The sequence below is a fragment of the Nyctibius grandis genome, chromosome 6, assembly GCF_013368605.1.
Source record: "Nyctibius grandis isolate bNycGra1 chromosome 6, bNycGra1.pri, whole genome shotgun sequence".
NCBI classification, from domain to species: Eukaryota; Metazoa; Chordata; class Aves; order Nyctibiiformes; family Nyctibiidae; genus Nyctibius; species Nyctibius grandis.
Window position 1 is genome coordinate 29,984,676 of NC_090663.1, and position 20,422 is coordinate 30,005,097.

Genomic DNA, 20,422 nt, shown 5'->3' on the forward strand with positions numbered 1-20,422 from the left:
TAAAGTAGCCTCTTGGCCTGAGTACCAGTTTCGTTATTACAGGGTTTTTTCAGTTGTTTTGAGGCTACACACGAGTCTTTCCCCCACACACAAACCTTATAAATCAAACATACCTTGCTGTGCACATATATGTAAATATTATTAGTCAGTAGCCGATTTTGCCTAATATCTCTGGTGTTAGTTAGTTAAGCTGTATTATGTATTATAAATACAATATAATATTTAGGGGGCAAAAATCTCTCCATGATACAAATATTATTAATTCTAATGATCTTTTATCTTCATAGCTAAGATTTTCTTCTAGTGCAGAAACATCATCAAAAACAGAGGCTTGGTTTAATTTGTTCCAAACCCCAAGGAAAGAGGGTATGTCAGGGTTATGGATAGAGTGTGCACAATGTTCTGACAATGTTTGTCTGGTTAATGATGTCCTTAGTGAAAGTATATCACCTGTTTTGTAACCTGTGGTAGCTGCAATTAATGTAAAACCAGCCAGAATTTAAAGGTATTAACCAGTTTCCTCAAAAAATCATTCCCTTTCCTGGGCCCAGCAGAGAATGTAGGCTGCAGCCAAAGGAAAAACAGAAAACCTTTTAGTGTACAAAATCCAGGAAATACATATAATGTGATCCTAATTCACGAAGAAGAAGAAAAAAGGCTGTAATACAGGTAAACAAAGTTATACTGCTGTTAAAATAATACTAGTGAAATCAAAGTCCACCTATCTAACATGCAGATGTGCTAACGAGTGTAATTTTTTATCACGAGGCCATTTGTTGTTGCCTTCATTGACTAAGAAAGTAAAACCAAATATCTAACAATAAAGAGAAAATATATGTTTCAATAGATGAAAACAAACATTCTTTGAAGTCTTTAATCTGCTCTTCATTAATACATCATGTACATTCTACACAGGCTACATGCAGCCAGGTCTGCATCCATCCATGTGGTTTGCGTGCTGGAATAAAAGTAGACCAGTGCAGTGCCGAATTAGGTGCATAGAGTTTATTGTTAAATGGAGACAAGAAAGCTTTAAAATACATTAGAAGACACAACACTGAATAGAGAAAAAAGATTTCGATGTGTCAGGCTACAAATTTTTTTTAAATACCGTCCCGTGTTTTAAACCTCTCCTGCAACAGCTTATTGAAACAAAGTGATGCTGATCAATGTTAGATATTCACTAACCAAAGGCTGTACTTCTTGCTATATACTTACAGCTGCCAAATTTCAGTGGGCATGAGTGAGCATCCATAGGGAAGTCCTCCAAGTGCATTGGACATTCAGCTTGGACTGTAAGCCTAAAAGGCAAAAGACCGCTCTGCATTTAAGGCAGTTAGCAGGACAAGAAAATCAATTCCACAGAAATGAACAGAGTTCATGCTGATTTAGGAGATGAAACTGAAATGTTATATTAAACTAATTAAAATTTAAATCAGCTCTTGCTTCTTCCCTTTTTTGTGTTCCTTTGGAAGGCATTGACTTATCACATCAAAAACCTGAAAGAGCTGACCTCAAAACTATGAGGAAAGGCCATTTAAATGAAAATATAAATTATGTAACTGCTGGTTGTTAAGACCAGTCATTTTCTGCTCATAGTATTCTGAGTTACATGTGTGATTATATGGGTCTCAAAGGCTTATTACAAAAGCACATAAAATACAGTTAATTTGCCAAAGGACTGTGCTCCATAGTTTTCTGAATTTATTATTTTTACAGTTTGAATGGAAGATGTAGGAAAAAAATTTTGTTCTTTCAAAAGGTTGCTGCTACTCATTCTCCATGTTATTTGTGATTATTTTTATGTGTAAGCATGACAGTATGTTAATGCATTCACTTTTTCTCATTTTGTGAAAAATTCCCAGCATTATCCCAGTATCAAATATGGGGATTAATACAGTAAAAAATCATTTAAAACAGTTTAAAGAAAGTTTTTGACAGACTTTTATTTGACACTATTTTTAAGAAGAAAAAATAAAAGAAAAATAAAAAAGAAAAAAGATCTGTTTCTCCTTCCTGTCCTGTGAGTCTCCTCTGGGTGGAGATTTTTTCTGGACATCTTCGTTCCTCTTCATCCAGCCTCAAACATCAGCTACATCCTCCTGTACTCCCAGTGGCTCATAGCCATTTTATTCCCCACTATGTTCTCTCACCTTCCACCCCAAAATATTCCATATTCCTATTACTCCACTCCCCAGAAAAGCTGTTCTGAAATCAAAGGGGAGAAGAGTCAGCGAACAGCTGAAGGCACAGGAAAGAACTGCATGAGCCTCTGATGTAAACCACACCATCACTTTAAATAGACACAGATAAAAAATGACTGTTTAAAATCTGTACAATGAAAACGGTTTAATCTCATACCCTCAGAAGCAATATACTTACAAGTCATGAACTTATGAACATGTCATGAAAATGCTTAGTTAATTCTAGCTGACATGATTCATCTTATGTTTTTTTGAAAAAATCCTTCACAGTAGTTTCAAACAATATTTCTTATTACTTATAACATATAATACCTTCCGGACGGAGAGAATTTCAGTCAGTTTATACAGATACAAGTTCAATTATTGATTTAAGCCCAAGCGAAAATACTATAAACAGGGGTCTCAATTTATTTCCAACAAACTTTTCTGAACCTCTCCAACCACCACACCATTCAAGATCATTAGTAGTCTAATTAATAGTCTAACACTCAGTACTATAAGGGTTTGGGTGTTGTATACTAAATCAGGTTTAAGGGATGCCGGTATAACTGCATGGAAAACATTACACAGTACATGTTTGCTTTACAGCTCAGGCTTTATATCTTAGACTGGGAATTTTATGTCTACTTTCACAACCTATTCAATTTATTAAATATTCTCAAAGAACAAGAAAGAAACTAAGTAAGGGGTTTACGGAAATTTGAATAAAAAATTTCCAAGAACTTTGTATAGGTAACACTATTGTAAAAAAGAGTAATCAAAGAAGAAATCAGTCTTATAAAAATGCTGCTTATGCCTTTGCGTATATTATGTTTATAATTTTTCATAAATTTTTTTCTAAGCAAATTTAATACATTTTACCAGCTAAATGTTTACCTTAGGTGCTAATCATGCACAGGATGCAAAAATTAAAACCCTAAGTGAAATATTGTAATTAGATATAAAGAAACAATTATTACGAGAGTAAGACATATTTTCCCTGTAGATCTTACTGGAAAGAATTTGAGGCCTTATTTATTCTTTCTTCTTACTTTTTATTTTTTATTGCCACTGGTCTTAATTTGCTTAATGGCTCACATGGTTGGTACAATGGGTGCAGTAACAGGCAAAAGCATATACTACTTTGATCATTCTAAGGTGGAGTTGGTAAACTTTTAGTATTCTTAACAATTCTTGCACAGTGATTCCCATCTGAAGGTCTCAAAGCACTTTATGAAGGTGATCAGCACGTTTTAATACATTACAGAGGTATGAAAACCAAGGAACATGCAGGAAAACTGATCTCATAATCAGCCAACAGACTTGTAACAGAACCGGAAACAAAACATATGTTTTCCTAGCATTTTTTCTGCTGGGACAGAAATGAAACAAAGGAGAGTCCTCCTGGAACCTTATTTAATTGTCATCTGGGAAAATCACATCAAGAAATAGCTTGAGTAGAGAACAGATGAAAAGAGTTACCTCATGGTGTACAAGAGAGTCCCATCATCTTGGATTCGTAGAAGCTTGTTTGGCATTGTCATGTTATGAGCCACTGACTTCTTCCCATTGTGAAAAAACGTATCTGGGGTCCAGATTTTGCTGGCCATTAAGTTGTTCAATCGAAGAATGTTCATTGGGCCCTTAAACTTTAATCTCTCATCCTTCCATCTCTGGCGGAAGAAAACATCTATCGTATATTCCTGTAATGGAATAAAGATAAGCTTTTTTCGACACAATGAAACATTAATCTGCTTTTTGAGGGCCAAACCAGAAAAGTTCTGGTTGCATAAATTCCCTTGGTAAAATTGTCAAGGGAGAACAACCATCACACAAAATTGTATAATACTGGGAATAATAATCAGGAAGTCAATTTATTAAGGATATTACATTCTCCTTCATGATTGCTAGCTGGTTTTGTATATCAAACCCTGCCAATATTTAGATTTCTGTACCTGATATGTGACAAGGGTAATTTCAATATCACAGCTATTTTACATTACGAACGATATTAAATAGTTCCTGCAGCAGATGCACCTGAAGGAGAGTAATCCAGCATTTCAAAAGCACGGAGAATGGCTGAGATGATTGGAAGGAAGGAAACAAGGCTATCCATAACGGGTACAATATATCCAGGCAGATTGATACAAGGAAGATTTTTCCAAAGGGGAAACTGAGGCCCTGTAGTGATACAGATTTTATTAACAAAAGTACATAGTCAGGGAACAACAGCTGATGACTAACAGGGGACACACACTGTCTGCTGAACTTTACTTTGATGCCTAATCTTGGGAAGGAAGTACACTCTGGAGAAAAGGGTGAAAGCGAAAACAGACCGATGACCTATACCAGATGCCTGTGTCACCCAGCGCTGGATATCCCAACTGATGGGTTTTGTTGCTGTTCTCAATTAACAAACAAACAAACTAAGATACTGATTAAACATTGATAATGTAAATTCATCAACTAACTTCAAATTGGATCTGTAAATGAATTTAGTGGTTTGCTACTGTTAGCGCAGTATATAAATTAGAAATGGAAAAGCTTAAAAACTTTTTTGGAAGCAAACTGTATTCTGTGTATTGGCAAATGCTACCTTGGTGCAATTTCAGTTTTGTTGGAGAGGTGCAAAATGGACCCATGATTTCAAAATATTAATATGTTACAACAGTCTGTAATATTGCAATTACTCTGCAAATGCTACAGTTTATGTAAACCATTTTCAAGTAATTTATCTTTGAAGGACAAGTACTGATAAAATTGAATTACTATAAAATATTCAAGTGATTTCAATATAAAAGTGATTTCAAGGAACTTATCAGCCCCCATCCCTTTCTGCTGGATCCCTTGTGTGCTGATTAACAAGGCCTAAGTTTTTCCTCTGTCAATCATATGGTGGTACAAAAGGAGTGCTGAGTAGACAGTGAGAAGCAACAGCCCTTCTCAGCTCCTTTGGTCTATGAGCCCAGGAGCTGTGAGGACCTATTCCAGGTCAGGGCCAGAGGCCGAGAAGAGCATGTGGAATAAAGGAAAGATAATTCTGTTCCCTGAAGGAGCATGGCAGGGGCAGGAGAGAAAGCAGTTGTCATTAGGAACTGTGACAGGCACTTGGGGGACATCTTTTTGGAATGATATAATGGGATACTTATAAACTAACCTGACAAAAACAACAAGCCCAATTTTTAGCTGTATCAAGAGGTCTTAAGTTACCATAATACAATTTTGTCATTTTTCTAATTAAAATTATAGATAAACAAATACTAAATAAAACTAACACTACAGTACGCTGAAAATTAATTTGCTTGGGTTTCTTTAATGCCAGTTGCTATTGTCTCTGATAATATTTTAGTAAACGTATCTGTGAAATACAAAATTATGCACTTCTAAAACACGTATTTCTTTGACATTGTACCTGATCATTTACTGTCTCTCATCACTGCCAGAGACACTGCCTCATGACAAGTAATTTTCCCATTTCTCTATGATAGATCACATACAATTGTCCTATTTTATTTTCTGATTTATATGTTGTTTTATTTGCTAAACATTGTGTGACTTAAAATCCCATTTACAAATTCCAAGCTATCTGTCAGTTCAGTTGTAGATCAGGGAAAGTCACAAAACACATAAAATCATGGAGGATCAGGAACAGCAGGAACAGTGTGCTTGAAGTATCACAGAATCACAGAATCACAGAATCACAGAATGTTAGGGATTGGAAGGGACCTCGAAAGACCATCTAGTCCAATCCCCCTGCCCGAGCAGGATTACCTAGACCATATCACACAGGAACACGTCCAGGTGGGTTTTGAATGTCTCCAGAGAAGGAGACTCCACAACCTCTCTGGGCAGCCTGTTCCAGTGTTCGGTCACCCTCACTGTAAAGAAGTTTTTCCTCATATTTATGCGGAATCTCCTGTGTTCCAGCTTGTACCCATTGCCCCTTGTCCTGTCAAGGGATGTCACTGAGAAGAGCCTGGCTCCATCCTCATGACACTTGCCCTTTACATATTTATAAACATTAATGAGGTCACCCCTCAGTCTCCTCTTCTCTAAGCTAAAGAGACCCAGCTCCCTCAGCCTCTCCTCATAAGGGAGATGTTCCACTCCCTTAATCATCTTCGTGGCTTTGCGCTGGACTTTCTCTAGCAGTTCCCTGTCCTTCTTGAACTGAGGGGCCCAGAACCGGACACAATATTCCAGATGTGGCCTCACCAGGGCAGAGTAGAGGGGGAGGAGAACCTCTCTTGACCTACTAACCACACCCCTTCTAATACACCCCAGGATGCCATTGGCCTTCTTGGCCACAAGGGCACATTGCTGGCTCATGGTCATCCTGCTGTCCACTAGGACCCCCAGGTCCCTTTCCCCTCTGCTGCTCTCCAAAGTAGGGGGAATATATGAAATCGGGCTAGAAATACTAGGTAATTCAAGGAAAACAACTGCCCTAAAAGCTTCCTTGTGGTTTCTGTCTGAGGGGCTTTGCCAATAAATCATTGCTATGTATGAGAAGATTGATGTTTGAGGTATAAAGAAGTGGAAAAAAGAGCCTGAGGGAGTAAGACTTTGAAATTCCACTGAAATTCAACAGAAGTGAATAATAAGTCCTACAAGTTCCTTTGACAAATATCCCCTACACATAAATGATAAGAACATAAATCTTAAGTTTTTGTAATAAAGAATTTCAAAGGTCCTGCTTCTTCACTGCCTTCCAACATATAAAAAAAGAATTACAGGAGATATAAACCAGAAAAAAAGTAGACATGAAATGCCACTAAATCAAAAGAGCAGCATTTCAAAGAAACACGTCTGATGCATGGCAACTGCTTAGGAAGTGGAATAAGCAGGAGAGAATCTGAGCTGCAGCCTTGAAAGATCCCACTGACAAATCTCTGACTGATCCACAGGTAATTCTATCTCTCTATTGCAATTTTCCATTCAGTTCGTGCTGGAAATCTTTATTTGCAGAACATCCCATTTAGAAGATGGAAACGGTGAATAAACCAAGGTTTGGTGTGAATGATCATGAAGACCTTCTTCTTCCATTCATCACAATAGCAATAAAATCTCACATAGTTCTTAAATAACTTATCTTTCTATAGACCTCAATGCATTTTTCAAATGAAGTATTGGGTTCTCAATTTTATATGAAGGGAAACCAAGGCACTGAGATGAAATTAACTTGTCCCAGTCCATTTACAGAGCTATTATGACAAGAAAAATACAATGCATGCCTCTTTGCATCCCAGTGCTATATTCACCAATCTCATGTTCCCTCCTGAGCCAAATCTGTTCTACTTATGATCACAAATATCCCTATGATGAATATCATAAAAAAAATAAATAAGAAAACAGGAAGCTATTAAAGTATTTTGAATATAATCAGCGTGATAAAAAGTCACCTTTTATCAAAAGATGCTACATAAAGATTTTACAACTATTTCCTATTCCTTATACATACTACTTTGTGGTAAATGTTGTATAATGTTTATTTTCCAAGCGAGACTAACGTTCTGTTAGAAATGCAAATCTGGACTCTAGAAAAAAAAGACTCAAATTAATACCTGATACTCTTTTCATACAACCTGCAGATATTCTCCTATATGAAAAAACCTGTGTGATCTCTGGACATTACCAAACCACTCTCCAGTGCATAGTGCAGTGTCTCCACAGAATTACAAGAGCATGCTTCCAGGACCACAAAGGACCCCTGTGATCATTTCTGGACAAGCAAATGGTTCCTACTGATTTGTGTCTGAAATGGTGGTTTCACAGCTGGACTTTAACACAGTACAATTAAACATAATCTTTCAAGTATGTATTACACCAGCTTACAGGAAATTTTAGGGACAAATGAGAGATTCTTACTACAGTGTTAAGAAGCACTGAACCTCTGCCAGTTCAATGGTCAGAAGAATAAAATGGTGAAGGAATTTCACTCTTTTTTAAAATGCAGTTGTTGTGCATAACAGTATGCAGAGTAAGAAAAGTCACTGGTATCTCTGGGAGAAGCTTTAACTAACGTGAGTATAAGCCATCCCTTGTCAATACATGGCAGTCTTCTTATTTGCTGAGGCTAGATTTGTATGGGAAAAGTTCAAACAACTAAAAATGTACTCTCATCCTCTCAGCTAATGGTTGGCAGATTTTAGCAGTCTTTGGCATCTGAAGTAAAGATGGAAGTATTCCAAACATCTCAAAAATTGTGAGTGTCCATTACCAAGCAGTATCATCATGGAGCAGACATTGTATTAATTAGCCCCTGGAACACAGCATTTTGTTTAGTGAATAGTTTAGGCCAGAGTTCCTCATTTTCTGCTTGTAAAGATTTGTCTCAGTTCTCTAAAAGTTTTACTTTTTCTTGACCACTCTTAAAGCCATTGACTGACACACATATATAACCATGAAAGTAAACTTTAAACACTGTAAAATATAAAATTTTTAAAAGGCAAATACAAAAAATCAAAAATAAAGAGAAAATGGCACACATCATCTTATCTATTCCTTAAAGATAGTAAAAAATACTGTGGCTGATACACTGATGAGGCAAACACATAAGATTCATGGACCTAAATCTCACCTAGCTAATATAGGGGCTTCATATTAATATTTATTTTTACATTAGTATAATTCCTTAATTTTATTTCTTAAAAAGCACATTCTTCGTGTTATATCTGCCTTAAGGCAATGTGTAATTTTTCTTCAGTTTAGCTTAAAAACATTAACAATATTAGTATGCAACTAGTACTGTTGAATACTAACATGGTTGGTATGCAACTAAATATCAAAACCACTTCCAAGAAAACAAAGAAGGAGTTTTAGATAGCAGACTCAAAAAATGCAATTATTCAAAGCAAAATAATCTGCCCAGTATCTGCATTCTTTCTATAATCTGATATTTGTGTGTTTGATGAGTGTAAGTTTGTGATGGAACTTCTGCAAATTAATTTACCAAACTTCCTCACTAAGCATTTGGATCTAGCTTTTGAGTGAATGCTGAAATTAGCTTTACAGTGGGAGGATCAAATCATTAGTTTGTTCCCTTGGTCATTTCATTCTCTGTGAAATAGATTTATGCATGATGCAAATGGCGTACACAAGGGCTAGCACACTACAACAGTCTGCAAACCTCATAGTTCTTGAAGTACACCGTTGTATGGCTTGGCTTTACCTAGGCCTGTCTGCCAGATTGAACAAACAATATTTCTACCATCTCCATCTCATTTTCTACTTCTCTCTTCTCTAAAAAAAAAAAGTCTAACAATATCAAGACTGAGAGTGTTCAGGATGCAACTCTCCTCTCCCCAAAAACCCCTTAAGGCTCCAATCACAAACACTGACTACTCAGGCTCTGTAAAAGTATTTCGCTACCTGTGTATCTAACAGCAAACCTTACTGCACAGATGTATAAAATGAGTCCACCTGTTCTTTTCCAAAACTTACCTTCTGATGTGTACAAAACACATCAGCACATAGAAGGAAGTAGCAGACAGCAAGATATTCCTTTCAGGTCTTTGGGAGGTGTGGATCTTATACACCGGTGAACAGAATTCTTGAAAATATTCCAGATAAACTCCCTTATGGAGGAGGGCTGCGGTTTGAAACTGCACTGTTAGTTATTTTTTGTCAAAACTCTTAACAGCCCTGTCAAAAACTTAAACGTTATCCTATCACTGCATTTCAAAGGAACATGTGTTCATTTTTAAGTACATAAATAAAGTCTACCAGACATACACAACTTTTAATACTATAAAGAAAATGTGGTATATTTCTAGGGAATTGTAGCATGATTTTCCTCTATTTGAAGAACTCATTTCAAGCCTTTTATTTCTGCTTCGTCTGCCAACTTCAGTCATTTTTGTCTAAGTGTTTAATCTAAACATGAAGTATTTGAAAAAAATCTGGAAAAAATGTGTTTAACCAGTTTGAATGACAGTGTCTCAGGAAGAGAATGTCTTCCTATTCATATGCATTTATGAAAAGGACCTCCTCTGAATGCTTTTCTCTCCCTTTCTTTCCATAGACCTGATGTAGAATGAACTCTGAGTCTAAAATAAACACTGAGGAGGGATAAGAGAGGAATGTGAAAGATACAAACAGGGATTACTTAGAAAAGAAACTACAGGATATTATTCACACTGCTGCCACTGAAAATACAAATATTTCTCACTACCCTTTTTTATTCAAACATGGAGAAAGAGCAGTCCTGAAACACAATGAATGCCTGGTGCCAGGGACAGGAATCCAAACAAGAGGTACACTGAGAGCTAATGTCAGTGAAGGGCTTGGACACAGCCTCTGACAAATCAATCTCCAATATCGATCCACTTTGGCAGGATGCTGCACAAGGGAACAAGCCTTCCCAACATATAAAAGGATAGAAATTCTGCAAGAGATCATATGAGATATCCTCCTCAAAATTTCAGCCTATGGATTTAACTTGAAAAAGCAATAAGCTGGGCCTATAATAAAAGGGAATAGAGCAAACAATTTACTGACTTTTCAGAAACATATCAACAACAAAAAGACAACCTAGATGCTCCCCAACACACAAGAAAACCAAGTGTATTTAACATTTCTGTTTACCTTTTAGTCTTTAGTCTTCTGTTACCCAGTTAAAATAAAGGCTACAGTAAACTAGTTGCAGTACTTTTTTTTTAATCTTTGTGAAAAAAATAATCTTGGAGCACTCCCTTATTCTGTCCTGACTTACATATTATACATCCCTTGTAAAGCTTCCCTCCAGTTAAGGAACCATAGCTAATAATTAGACTTTGAAACAGCTAAAAAGTAAGTTTCACAGGAAAAAACAAAATCTGAAATACAAAATGAAATGAGGAACTCTGAAAAATAGATGCAGAAAAAGAAATATGGTTCCCAGTTCAGCCACTTTCTCTAAAGAACTATCCTCAGTTGTAGTGAGAGATGCTGTAACAATCCTTGTGGACGTTTTGGGATTTGACCTTCAGCCTTCATTGAAAATTTCTATTCTGGCTATATTTGAAAAATCAGAAATGCTTATTGAAAGTTTAATTGAAAACTGACAAGATGGAAGTGTGTATAGTGATGAACTAGCTGGGTATGATCATCTCTACAGAGAAACGTTCATGTTTCTTGACTCGAGTGAAAAAGTAGAAGTATACTAGCAAGAAACTAGGAAAAATTGTTGGGTACAAACAAATAGGGAAAAACAAAGATGTAACCATAGTAAACAAAACTCCCCAAAGACAATGAAAGGCTAAGGTTGAAAGTTGAAACACAAAACTTTCAGGAAGCTTATTAGAAAGGCTGCTTTGAGGCAAAACCTGGCAAAAGCTTTGCAAACTTTCTTCACAGCAGACCTCATATAGAGGCTCTCAGTGGCTATATGCTCTGTCTTACATACAATAACTATTGCTTAAAAAGTAGATACGTTTCTCATTTATTATTTATGGGTTTTTTTTCTCTCAAGGACATCAGCATTTATGGCTGTCTTGGCTATCTGGGAAATTTTAGAAGCCAAAGTGTCCAGAGAGCTTGGAAAGAAAGTAAGTCTCAGAAAAACAACTGTAAAAGTACTTTGCTTGCAGTGCTAAAATCAGAGCTGTCAGCATACGTATATATATAAAGCTACATCAACCTACTAGACTGCAATTAATTAATTTTGAAAAAAAAAGGGAAATAATCAGTTTTATTTGTTTAAATTAAATAATTTCCATTTTGTTATCCTACAAACCATATCCCAACCAAAATTATCCTTCACCTCAGAATTCTTAAATATTACAGATTTTAATTTAATTATAAATGTTTTAATTAGCCTCTTAAATCACAAATTTAGATCACAATTTTCTACCTCTCTTTAGAAAATTCAGAGATGTTTTGGGTTTTTTTTTAATTGTTCTGTTCAATTTTTGGTTTGTTTGTTTTTCTAAACAATGCAGCTTTTCCTCTCTCAGGCTAATGTCAAAATACGTTTGTGTCACTGATGTGGTTGGAAGCCTATAAGGCATAGCATCGTAATACTGAATTTAAACACTTCAGAGAAATAACAGCTCAAAAAGACAGAACAGTGAAAGTAAAATCTGTTTAATCCCATGTTCTGGTTTGCCTTCCTTGATTCTCATAGTTTGCAAAATGAAGCTGAAAATTCCTGTTGTATATTGGCATTTCCTTTGACATTAAATACTGTGGTTGACATACAATAGCATTTTTATAATACAGCTAATATGAGTACACCCATCTTTTAGTCACAGCAGTTCATTTGAAGCACAGTATGCAGCAGAGTTCTGGCCAAGAGTCAAAAGATTTAGTAGCTAACTATTTTGGGCAGAACAAAGAGTAGCATCTTTTTAACTTAGTCAAAATGTTAATCCACAAGGATGAAAAGTTATTGAATCTTAACACATTTGCAGAAAAATCTCAGCTTCAGCTTTTACCTCCTAAATTTTTCAATGACAACTTCAACTAGACTGAAATTAGTCAAAGATCAAATTCCCCTGGACTGAATTATTTTTTGGCAAAATTATGATACTGGAAAAATACAGGGAATATGAATAAAAACCTATATTCTGTCAATCATACTGATTCATAGATTGCACATGATACCATATTATCATTAATAGGAACTACTATGCTTAGGGAGGAAAACAGAAACCTCACAAACTGCTATCAATTCAACAATAAAGGTTAGGATGACATTTTATCAACTTTGTGAATCAACACTGCTATGCGACAACAGTGTTCTTAGCACCTGTCATTTTCAGTGTGCCACCTCCCTGTTCCATACTATAAAACATGTTAATCATCTCCAATGGCAGTGAGTCCCCTTCCCGTTTTCCACAGGCTTTTCTCCTAAGCACTGTTGTTCTGCACAAGATGCTAACGAAGGGGAAAAAACACAAACTAGAAAATATATAATACAAAGGGGTGCAGTCATACATCTGCTGACTTTCTTTGCTATGAAAAATCCCAGGAGAAGGAATCCAACTGGCAGCAATGACTATGAGAGTTTTGGGCAACAGTAGTGTCCAGCCTAAAAACCTGATATGACTGAGGACCTCACTACTCACGCTATGAAAGCAGAGAACTTCAGGGGTTGGGACCCAACTTTCCAAAAAAGGTCTGAGTTTCAGTTTGGGATCCTCTGGAGATTTAGGAGGACATGGGCAAGAGTCAAACTTATTCTTCTAATGAAGCTTATAAATTGAGAATATTCCACAGCTTCCAACATTTACAGAAGGAAATATCAGTAAACCCTCTGCATAGCAGTTTACATTATCAATTCAGTAATTCAATACCTAAATGAAAGAGTAGTCATGGTAAAAACTCTAATGTCACCTTCATGTTTGACAGAACATGTGATAGTTTGGAAGCTATTATTTCAAAACTCACATGTTGAAATTTTCTAATTGACTGCTCATATGTTTCAAAATGATTTTATAATTATCAACTGAACAAGCCAAATTAACCCTGAAACTTGTAGTAGTGAGTATAAAACTGCTCTTACTTACCTATCTACTTATCTGCAAATAGACCTACCCGTTACAGTAACAGCTGCCATTGTGATGCACTGCACTCTGTTGTGATTAAAACCTCTGCTCAGACCCATGAGAGCTGTAGTATCAACCAACCTGACTCCTTACTGTGCCATCATACCTGTCTGCAAATGGAGTTATCCACAGATTTACACACTGATGTCAGCAGTGATGTCAGCAGTGTTTCAGGAGCCAGGGATTAGGTTCAGGGAGCTTTTCATTAAATTTCCATTCAAGCACAGATGACTTGCACAGCCTTGGGTAAGTCTCCTTGTGCCTCCATATCACATCTTTAAAATTGGGTTAACATCTTCTCTCCATTTCACGGGAATACCGTTAAGTGTAAACACTGTGAAGTCACGAGATACTAGACTAACAAGGTCAAGATGTTCATATTGTTTGCATAGATGTTTGCATATAGCTGTGGATACTTGTTTTTATAATTATTAATAAAAAAAGAATCATTTCAGAAACTTAATATCATTAGGAAAAAACCTATACAGTGACAAAAAGAAAACAAATATCTATTTTTCCAATGAAATGAAGCCTCAGTAATGTATTCATCACAATCAAAACAAAGCTTGAAAACTGAAACTATCACACACAAAAAACACAATAAACCCGAATATATTCTCCAAAGCTATGACTACCTGTTAGTCAGTGAGCAAATAACTTAAAATGCACACCATACTGTGAAATATTTAGTTTCATTGCAACCTAGCTTGTAACAGCAAGATGTTTCCTGTTTTGTGTGATGCATAACCTGAAAGTTTTCATAGAAAAAGTAAATATTGGCTATTTTTAAAAATATTCATTTTTTAATACCTAGAGATACACATAGGTAGTATTTTATATGTCTCGTATATAATCATGAATGTTCAAAACGCTTGAAAAAATAATTTCATGCAAGAAATAATTTCTTGCAGGAATGGCAAGGGCAGCTAAAGTAACTTTCAGATTGTCCTTCCCTTCTTTCCTTTTAGAGATGTTATATCCATGAAGATCTTTCTCCCCAGTGTGACACATTCTCCCCAAGCTGTGTATGATTTGCAGTGAGCTCACAAAGGACGCCTTGCCTCTGCGTTTTTTCCATTGCTGTTTTCATGAAAAACTGTAATCCAGAGAAATATTCTGACAGTTTCTTTATTTTAATGTCACTGACTTCCTTTAAATGGTTACTAAATAGTGCAAATTATGAAGGACAGATCTGCAGAACAACACAATCGTGATGCTGACCCAACTTCCAAGATATGTCTTTCAAGAAGTTTATTTTAGACTGACTCCAGTCAGGTTCCTCAGACTGTTGTCAATATTAAGTGTGCTCCTACAGTGCACTTTTCACTCTAGTTTCATCCAGGAGGAATCCAGTTCACCCACCTCAAGATTGCTCCAGAATATGAACCAAAGTACAGTCAGTGGAGACAATCAGAAGATTCACTGGTCCAAACTAAACAGCTACTACAAGCATACTTATCATGTAATGTCTATAAACCAATTTCCATCTTTAGAACTGCTGGGATTTGGCACTTCCTGGCTTCATTGAAATTATTTCCAATTTGTCCACAATAAGTAAAAGCACAATACAAGTTTAAAGGAAGCTAATAGCATATACCTTATACCATATACCATATACGCAAAAGATTCAGAAACTCACCATATCAGTATCTGAAACAGGTCCAAAACTGGTCACATAGATGTTAGTGAAGACTTCAGTAATACTATCTGATATAAAAAGAAAAAACAAGCAAATATTTTAAATTTATAGTACTTCTTCAAACTCTGTGCAAAATTATGGGATATTTTGAACATGTTTCTGTCCTTATTTACTTCTCCTAACTAGTATCCTGTTGTAATTACTGGGGCTCTCTACCCCACTTAACACAGAGGTATTGGATGAGAGTTTGTCCCACTGAGCAGTTTGTTTCAGTTAGAGGACTATACAATCACCAGCAACTACACACATATTTCTCATTCCTCCACCAGCAGAAATAACCACACTGTCTTGGACTTCACATGGTAGTACAGTTCTAAACATAAAATGCCTTTGTTGCAGAGGTTTTATCTCTGTTGTTCCAGATCATTCCTATTAAAGCCTTTTTAGTTCAAGGCTTCTTTCTTCATCCTGAATGGCTTTTTCAAAGCCAAAGACAAGAAAAAGCTTACAAAGCAATTATTGACCACACCAAATGTAACACCCAACAGCATCCTACTTTTTAATTGGGTATGTTTTTAAGTGGCACTTATTTTAACATAATAGTTCCTTCCCTTGATACATGATGCTCCTGATATATTGTTGTGGTACTGTAAATACTATAAGAAAATGTTCTTCCTAATCATTGTAGTCAGACAGCCGTGAAATCAGAATATTAAATATTGTACTGCAGGGAAAAAGAATTGCTGAGTTTTCTAGCTTCAGTTTTCAATTAGGCTCAAAATGGAACGATATTCACTAAGAGGGATAGCACACACTTGCAGGAAATTTCTTACAGCAGTTGCCAACTACCGTCTGCACTCAAGACAGTCAACACAAGGAATTCTCTGCCTTAAAGGCAGTTGCTGGCTGGAAAAGAAATATTTGAATACAACTAGCTGCAACTTGACTCACCCCAGAATTTTCCATTCCTAAAACTAATACAGCTGCCTGTTATATGAGTGATCCTGCTGTTAAATTATGATTTCCATATTTAATTTAATATGGATAGTCAATACTCTATATTCCTAAAAGCTACCTTTTGACAAATATGTGGCATGGGCAGATTTTACTTTTAATTGTATTGAGGCCAACAGTATAATCACTGCCCTCTCTTGGGAGAAATCAGCAGTTCTCACCCATGATGGGAGATGCTCTACCAGCCACAGGGCAAAGGCAAGACTGTTCCTGAGGATGTACATGACGAGCAGTGTATTTTCAAAGGGATGTAGTGGCACTCAAAGCAGAGATGGGGTGATACAGTACTTTCAGAAAACTTCTGGAGCATGGAGGAGACACATTCTTGCACTCTCATCTTGAAGGAAACTTGAATTTCCTTCTCCAGCTGAACACTAGGCATGTGCTTATTAGAATACAGGACTTTGTAAAGCCTTTCCTAGCCAAAAGAATCTTCTTTCCAGGGTCATCTCTGCTTTTTAAACAAACAAATAAAGGCTGACTCTTACTATGTGTCACTCTGAAAGGTCAAAAAGCACACTTCCCCTGCACATCCTGAGAGATATTTGTGTGATAGAGACTTCTGTAACCCCATATGCAGCATCCATACACAAGCCGAGTTGAGTTGTACTCCAAACATCTTACAAACTAATTTTAAGTCAGTGAACAACAAGAGGTGCAGAGTCTGCACCGTTCTTAGTATTCAACAAGGATAAAGTATGGGTCTGGCAGAAATACCATACGGAAACCACAGGTACAGTTCAGAAGACTAGTGACTGCACGTTGCTTGTGAGAGACTCTCCAGAAAAAAACATTATTCTCTCCAAATGGTTACCTGGCACAGGCTGAGATGAAATGGAAAAGTGACAAGACAGCTACTCTTCAGGGGGTAAAACAGTGCTGCAGGGACTAATTGAAATTTGGCCTGTAAAGTGAAATTTGGCTTGTACTATAAAGACAACACAAAATCTTAAGTACAATTCCATGAAAAACACTGGTATTACAAAAATATAACTGACAATCAAGTATCCCAACAGCAGAGAACCAAAGCTAATTTCATTTATACTGATATAATCTGGGGGAACCCTACTATAGGCAACAAAGTCACTCAGCAAATCTTAATCTGTACGCACAATCCCCTCCGCAATGGTTGGAAGTATGGTCCTCTTGTAACCTCACCCTATTGCTATCAGTTGTTTGCATCTGACGTATTATTTGACAAATGAGAATGACTTTACAATTTGCATACAGTAAACTACAGGACATGGAATCTTCAGGTTTGCCTTGCATTTTAAGTTTTAATTAAAGAAAATGTCCCATATTCTATCATATTATTTCTACATACTTCTGGATTCATGCCCCCATCAGAAATGAGCAGAGAAGACAGAGCTGAGAACGAACAAACTGACCACAACATATCGGTGAATGCTACTACAACAGTCTGCAGATGCCCCTTGTTGGTGTGCATTACTCAGTCCAAAACACTTCACATCCTTGGAGTGAAGGATCAAGACTTGGGGAGTGGAGGGGAGATGGAGAGGAAGAAGAGGGTTTCTATCCACAGATCCTCAGCTACAAGAGCTTCATTTCAGGTTGTCATAATTAAGACAAGCATTTCAATGTATATAAAAAGTCCTGTTGAGAACTCATCCCTGGTAGACTCGGGAATGGGAATGGGCGCAAATTAATCATGCACCTTTATTTCTTTTTTTGCCAAAATGGCCTTAAACCAGCTTAGCTCCAAGCAGTGGTGACAGCAGTGAGTTTCAATGCAACCAGTTGCTCTCCCCCGAAGTGAGGGTTCATCCTGATGGCAGGTGCTCCACCAGGCTGCTTCTCCTCAGGCGAGAACCACGCCACAGCAGAGAGTGAAGGGAGTAGGTAGAACATCTTGAAACAGGGTATGAAAGGGACAAGGGAAGCTGAAAAGTTACAAGAGATGAGAAGACTAAGGGAAAAGGAAGGATAAGAAAACAGAACAAAGGAAGACAGGAAAAAAAGAAAGAGGAAAGTACACAAAAGAGGAACTGGCAGATTTTTATTTCTGCCTTCCATTTTCTCTCAAAATTCTGCATATTTTATAAGTTCCTATTCATACTCTACATACAGGGAAAGTGGTCCTTAAAGAAAAAAGAAGCTGAAATGTAATAAATCTTGAATTATTTACAAATATATTATTATATTGTTACCATCTGTTAGTGTTAGCAGCCTCAGCCTCGTGTCTGTTTCTTCTTTGTTACTTCACATAGTGTAACAATAAAGATTCTTCTGAATTACAAACTTGAACTCATGGTTTCAGAATCAGTGTCTACAGAAAAAAAAAAAAGAATCTTCCTTTTTTACAACAAATATTGTAGTTATTGGTTTGAAAAAATACATGCTTGTCAAATAAGTCTGTATTAAAACATACCACTTTGTCCCACTAGTAACCTACTGAAAAGAATTCAGAGGCACAAAGCACAGCTTCAGACGGACTCTCTAATCAGAATTCATCCAGCAGGCACCACAGTTACAGGCTTTTTATAACTCATGTTCTGCCGAGAACAGCACAAGTCATCATGCTTAGCCCACTGGAGACTCAAACAGTTCTGGATCATCAGTGCTTGTGCAAAAGACAAAGGAATGTACTCAGCTAAAACACATTCAATTCAACATGTGTTCGTGTACAAATCTAGAGTGTATTTTATTGAGATAAATTAAGGACAAGTTTTTTCCACTAGAATTATAAAATCTTTTTCTTCAATTGACATGTAAACACATAACTAAAAGGCTTGATTTTCAAAAGCACTTAAATCAATGGAGGCCTAGTACTTTTGAAAAAGTCTAGTTTTTAAAGAATAATGCTCTGTTGGGAGGAGGGGTGACTCATTTATACTTGTGAGCTGTTAAGTTATTCAGAATCGATGCTTTTAAAGGTTAAACAAAGAAACAGAAACAGGAAAGGGTAAGGATATAGTTTCTATTTCTGATGTTTCTTTTAGGGGAAAAAAAATCTCAGCCAAAGAACATGACATGTAGGTGCCATCATCACATGAAGTGCTCTGAAATTCAGTAAATGCTATTATAGCATTGTTTCTAACTTGCCTTGGTCATAAATGTTAAAAGAGAAGCCTTATCTGACTTAGCTTAGGCCAATTTCTCAGAAGATGGAAGCCACAGGTAAACTACAAAAAAAGAGTCATGAAGTTAAGAATAAAGAGAGGAAGAAAAACACATCCTATAGAAGCAATAAAACCAATAACAATTAAGATCGTGTTTCACATGGTACTCAAGAACTGGTTTCTTCTAATTCCCTTTCTTTACTTGAACTGTCATATCAACACTGAAAAAAAATCAAGAAGTAAGAAAAAGCAATAAATATATCAAATTACAGAAGATTTATAAGTCCTTATCTATCCTTAGCTGGGTTTACTGTGTGCTTTAATTACATGTAGGATTTTACAAACATTAATTAAAATAACCCCTCTCTGAAGATAATAATTTTATTATCTTCATTGTTCTGAACTTGGGAAGCTGAGGCAGAAGGATTAAATGAAGTGCAAGTAACGTGAAGTCCAAGTGTTTACCAAATCTGGCTTCAGCTGTCCAACATTAAGTATTCATACTGGAAAATGTCAACATCATTGACTCGTCAAAAATTAGAAGAGGAGTTCAGAGCTCAGTTACAGCTGGTATCAGTGCCTTTGTCCATTCCATTATGCCAGCTCTCCTGCTGCTGGAATACCCTTTCTGGTGGTCTGAAGTCCTGCTGACTTGTTCCTCAGTAGAAGAGCTGGCTCAGCTGAAGTATGCTGCTTGGCAGAGAATTTGCAGTGGCTGAACTCTAAATCAATCACATGTTGTGTAATGGAGATGGTCAGAAAAGGCAGATGAAAAGGTTCCTCATCAGCATTTACCAATTTGTCAACATTCGAAATTTCCACAGAGGCAATTCACTTTTGAATGAGTTCCTTTGAACTGCTGTCTGACAGGCAGTTTACAAAACTTCTCTGCTTTCTTTCAAATGTCCCTTCTCAGCTGCCTGCACCTCTGAAGGCGTACACAGGGTTCCAGTGTCTGTGACGTGGGGTAGCTAGACA

The 20,422-nt window shown here is 36.6% G+C and overlaps 1 protein-coding gene across 1 annotated transcript in view; it reads right to left on the minus strand.

Annotated features, from left to right (window-relative positions):
- Positions 1 to 20,422, minus strand: part of GABRA2 (gamma-aminobutyric acid type A receptor subunit alpha2) — a 60,465-nt gene that overhangs the window by 15,415 nt on the left and 24,628 nt on the right. The window contains exons 3-5 of the mRNA XM_068402937.1: positions 15,351 to 15,418; positions 3,666 to 3,886; positions 1,219 to 1,301 (exon numbers count right to left, since the gene is read on the minus strand). Coding sequence (XP_068259038.1) covers positions 1,219 to 1,301; positions 3,666 to 3,886; positions 15,351 to 15,418 — 372 coding nt within the window. The remainder of the gene's footprint in view (positions 1 to 1,218; positions 1,302 to 3,665; positions 3,887 to 15,350; positions 15,419 to 20,422) is intronic.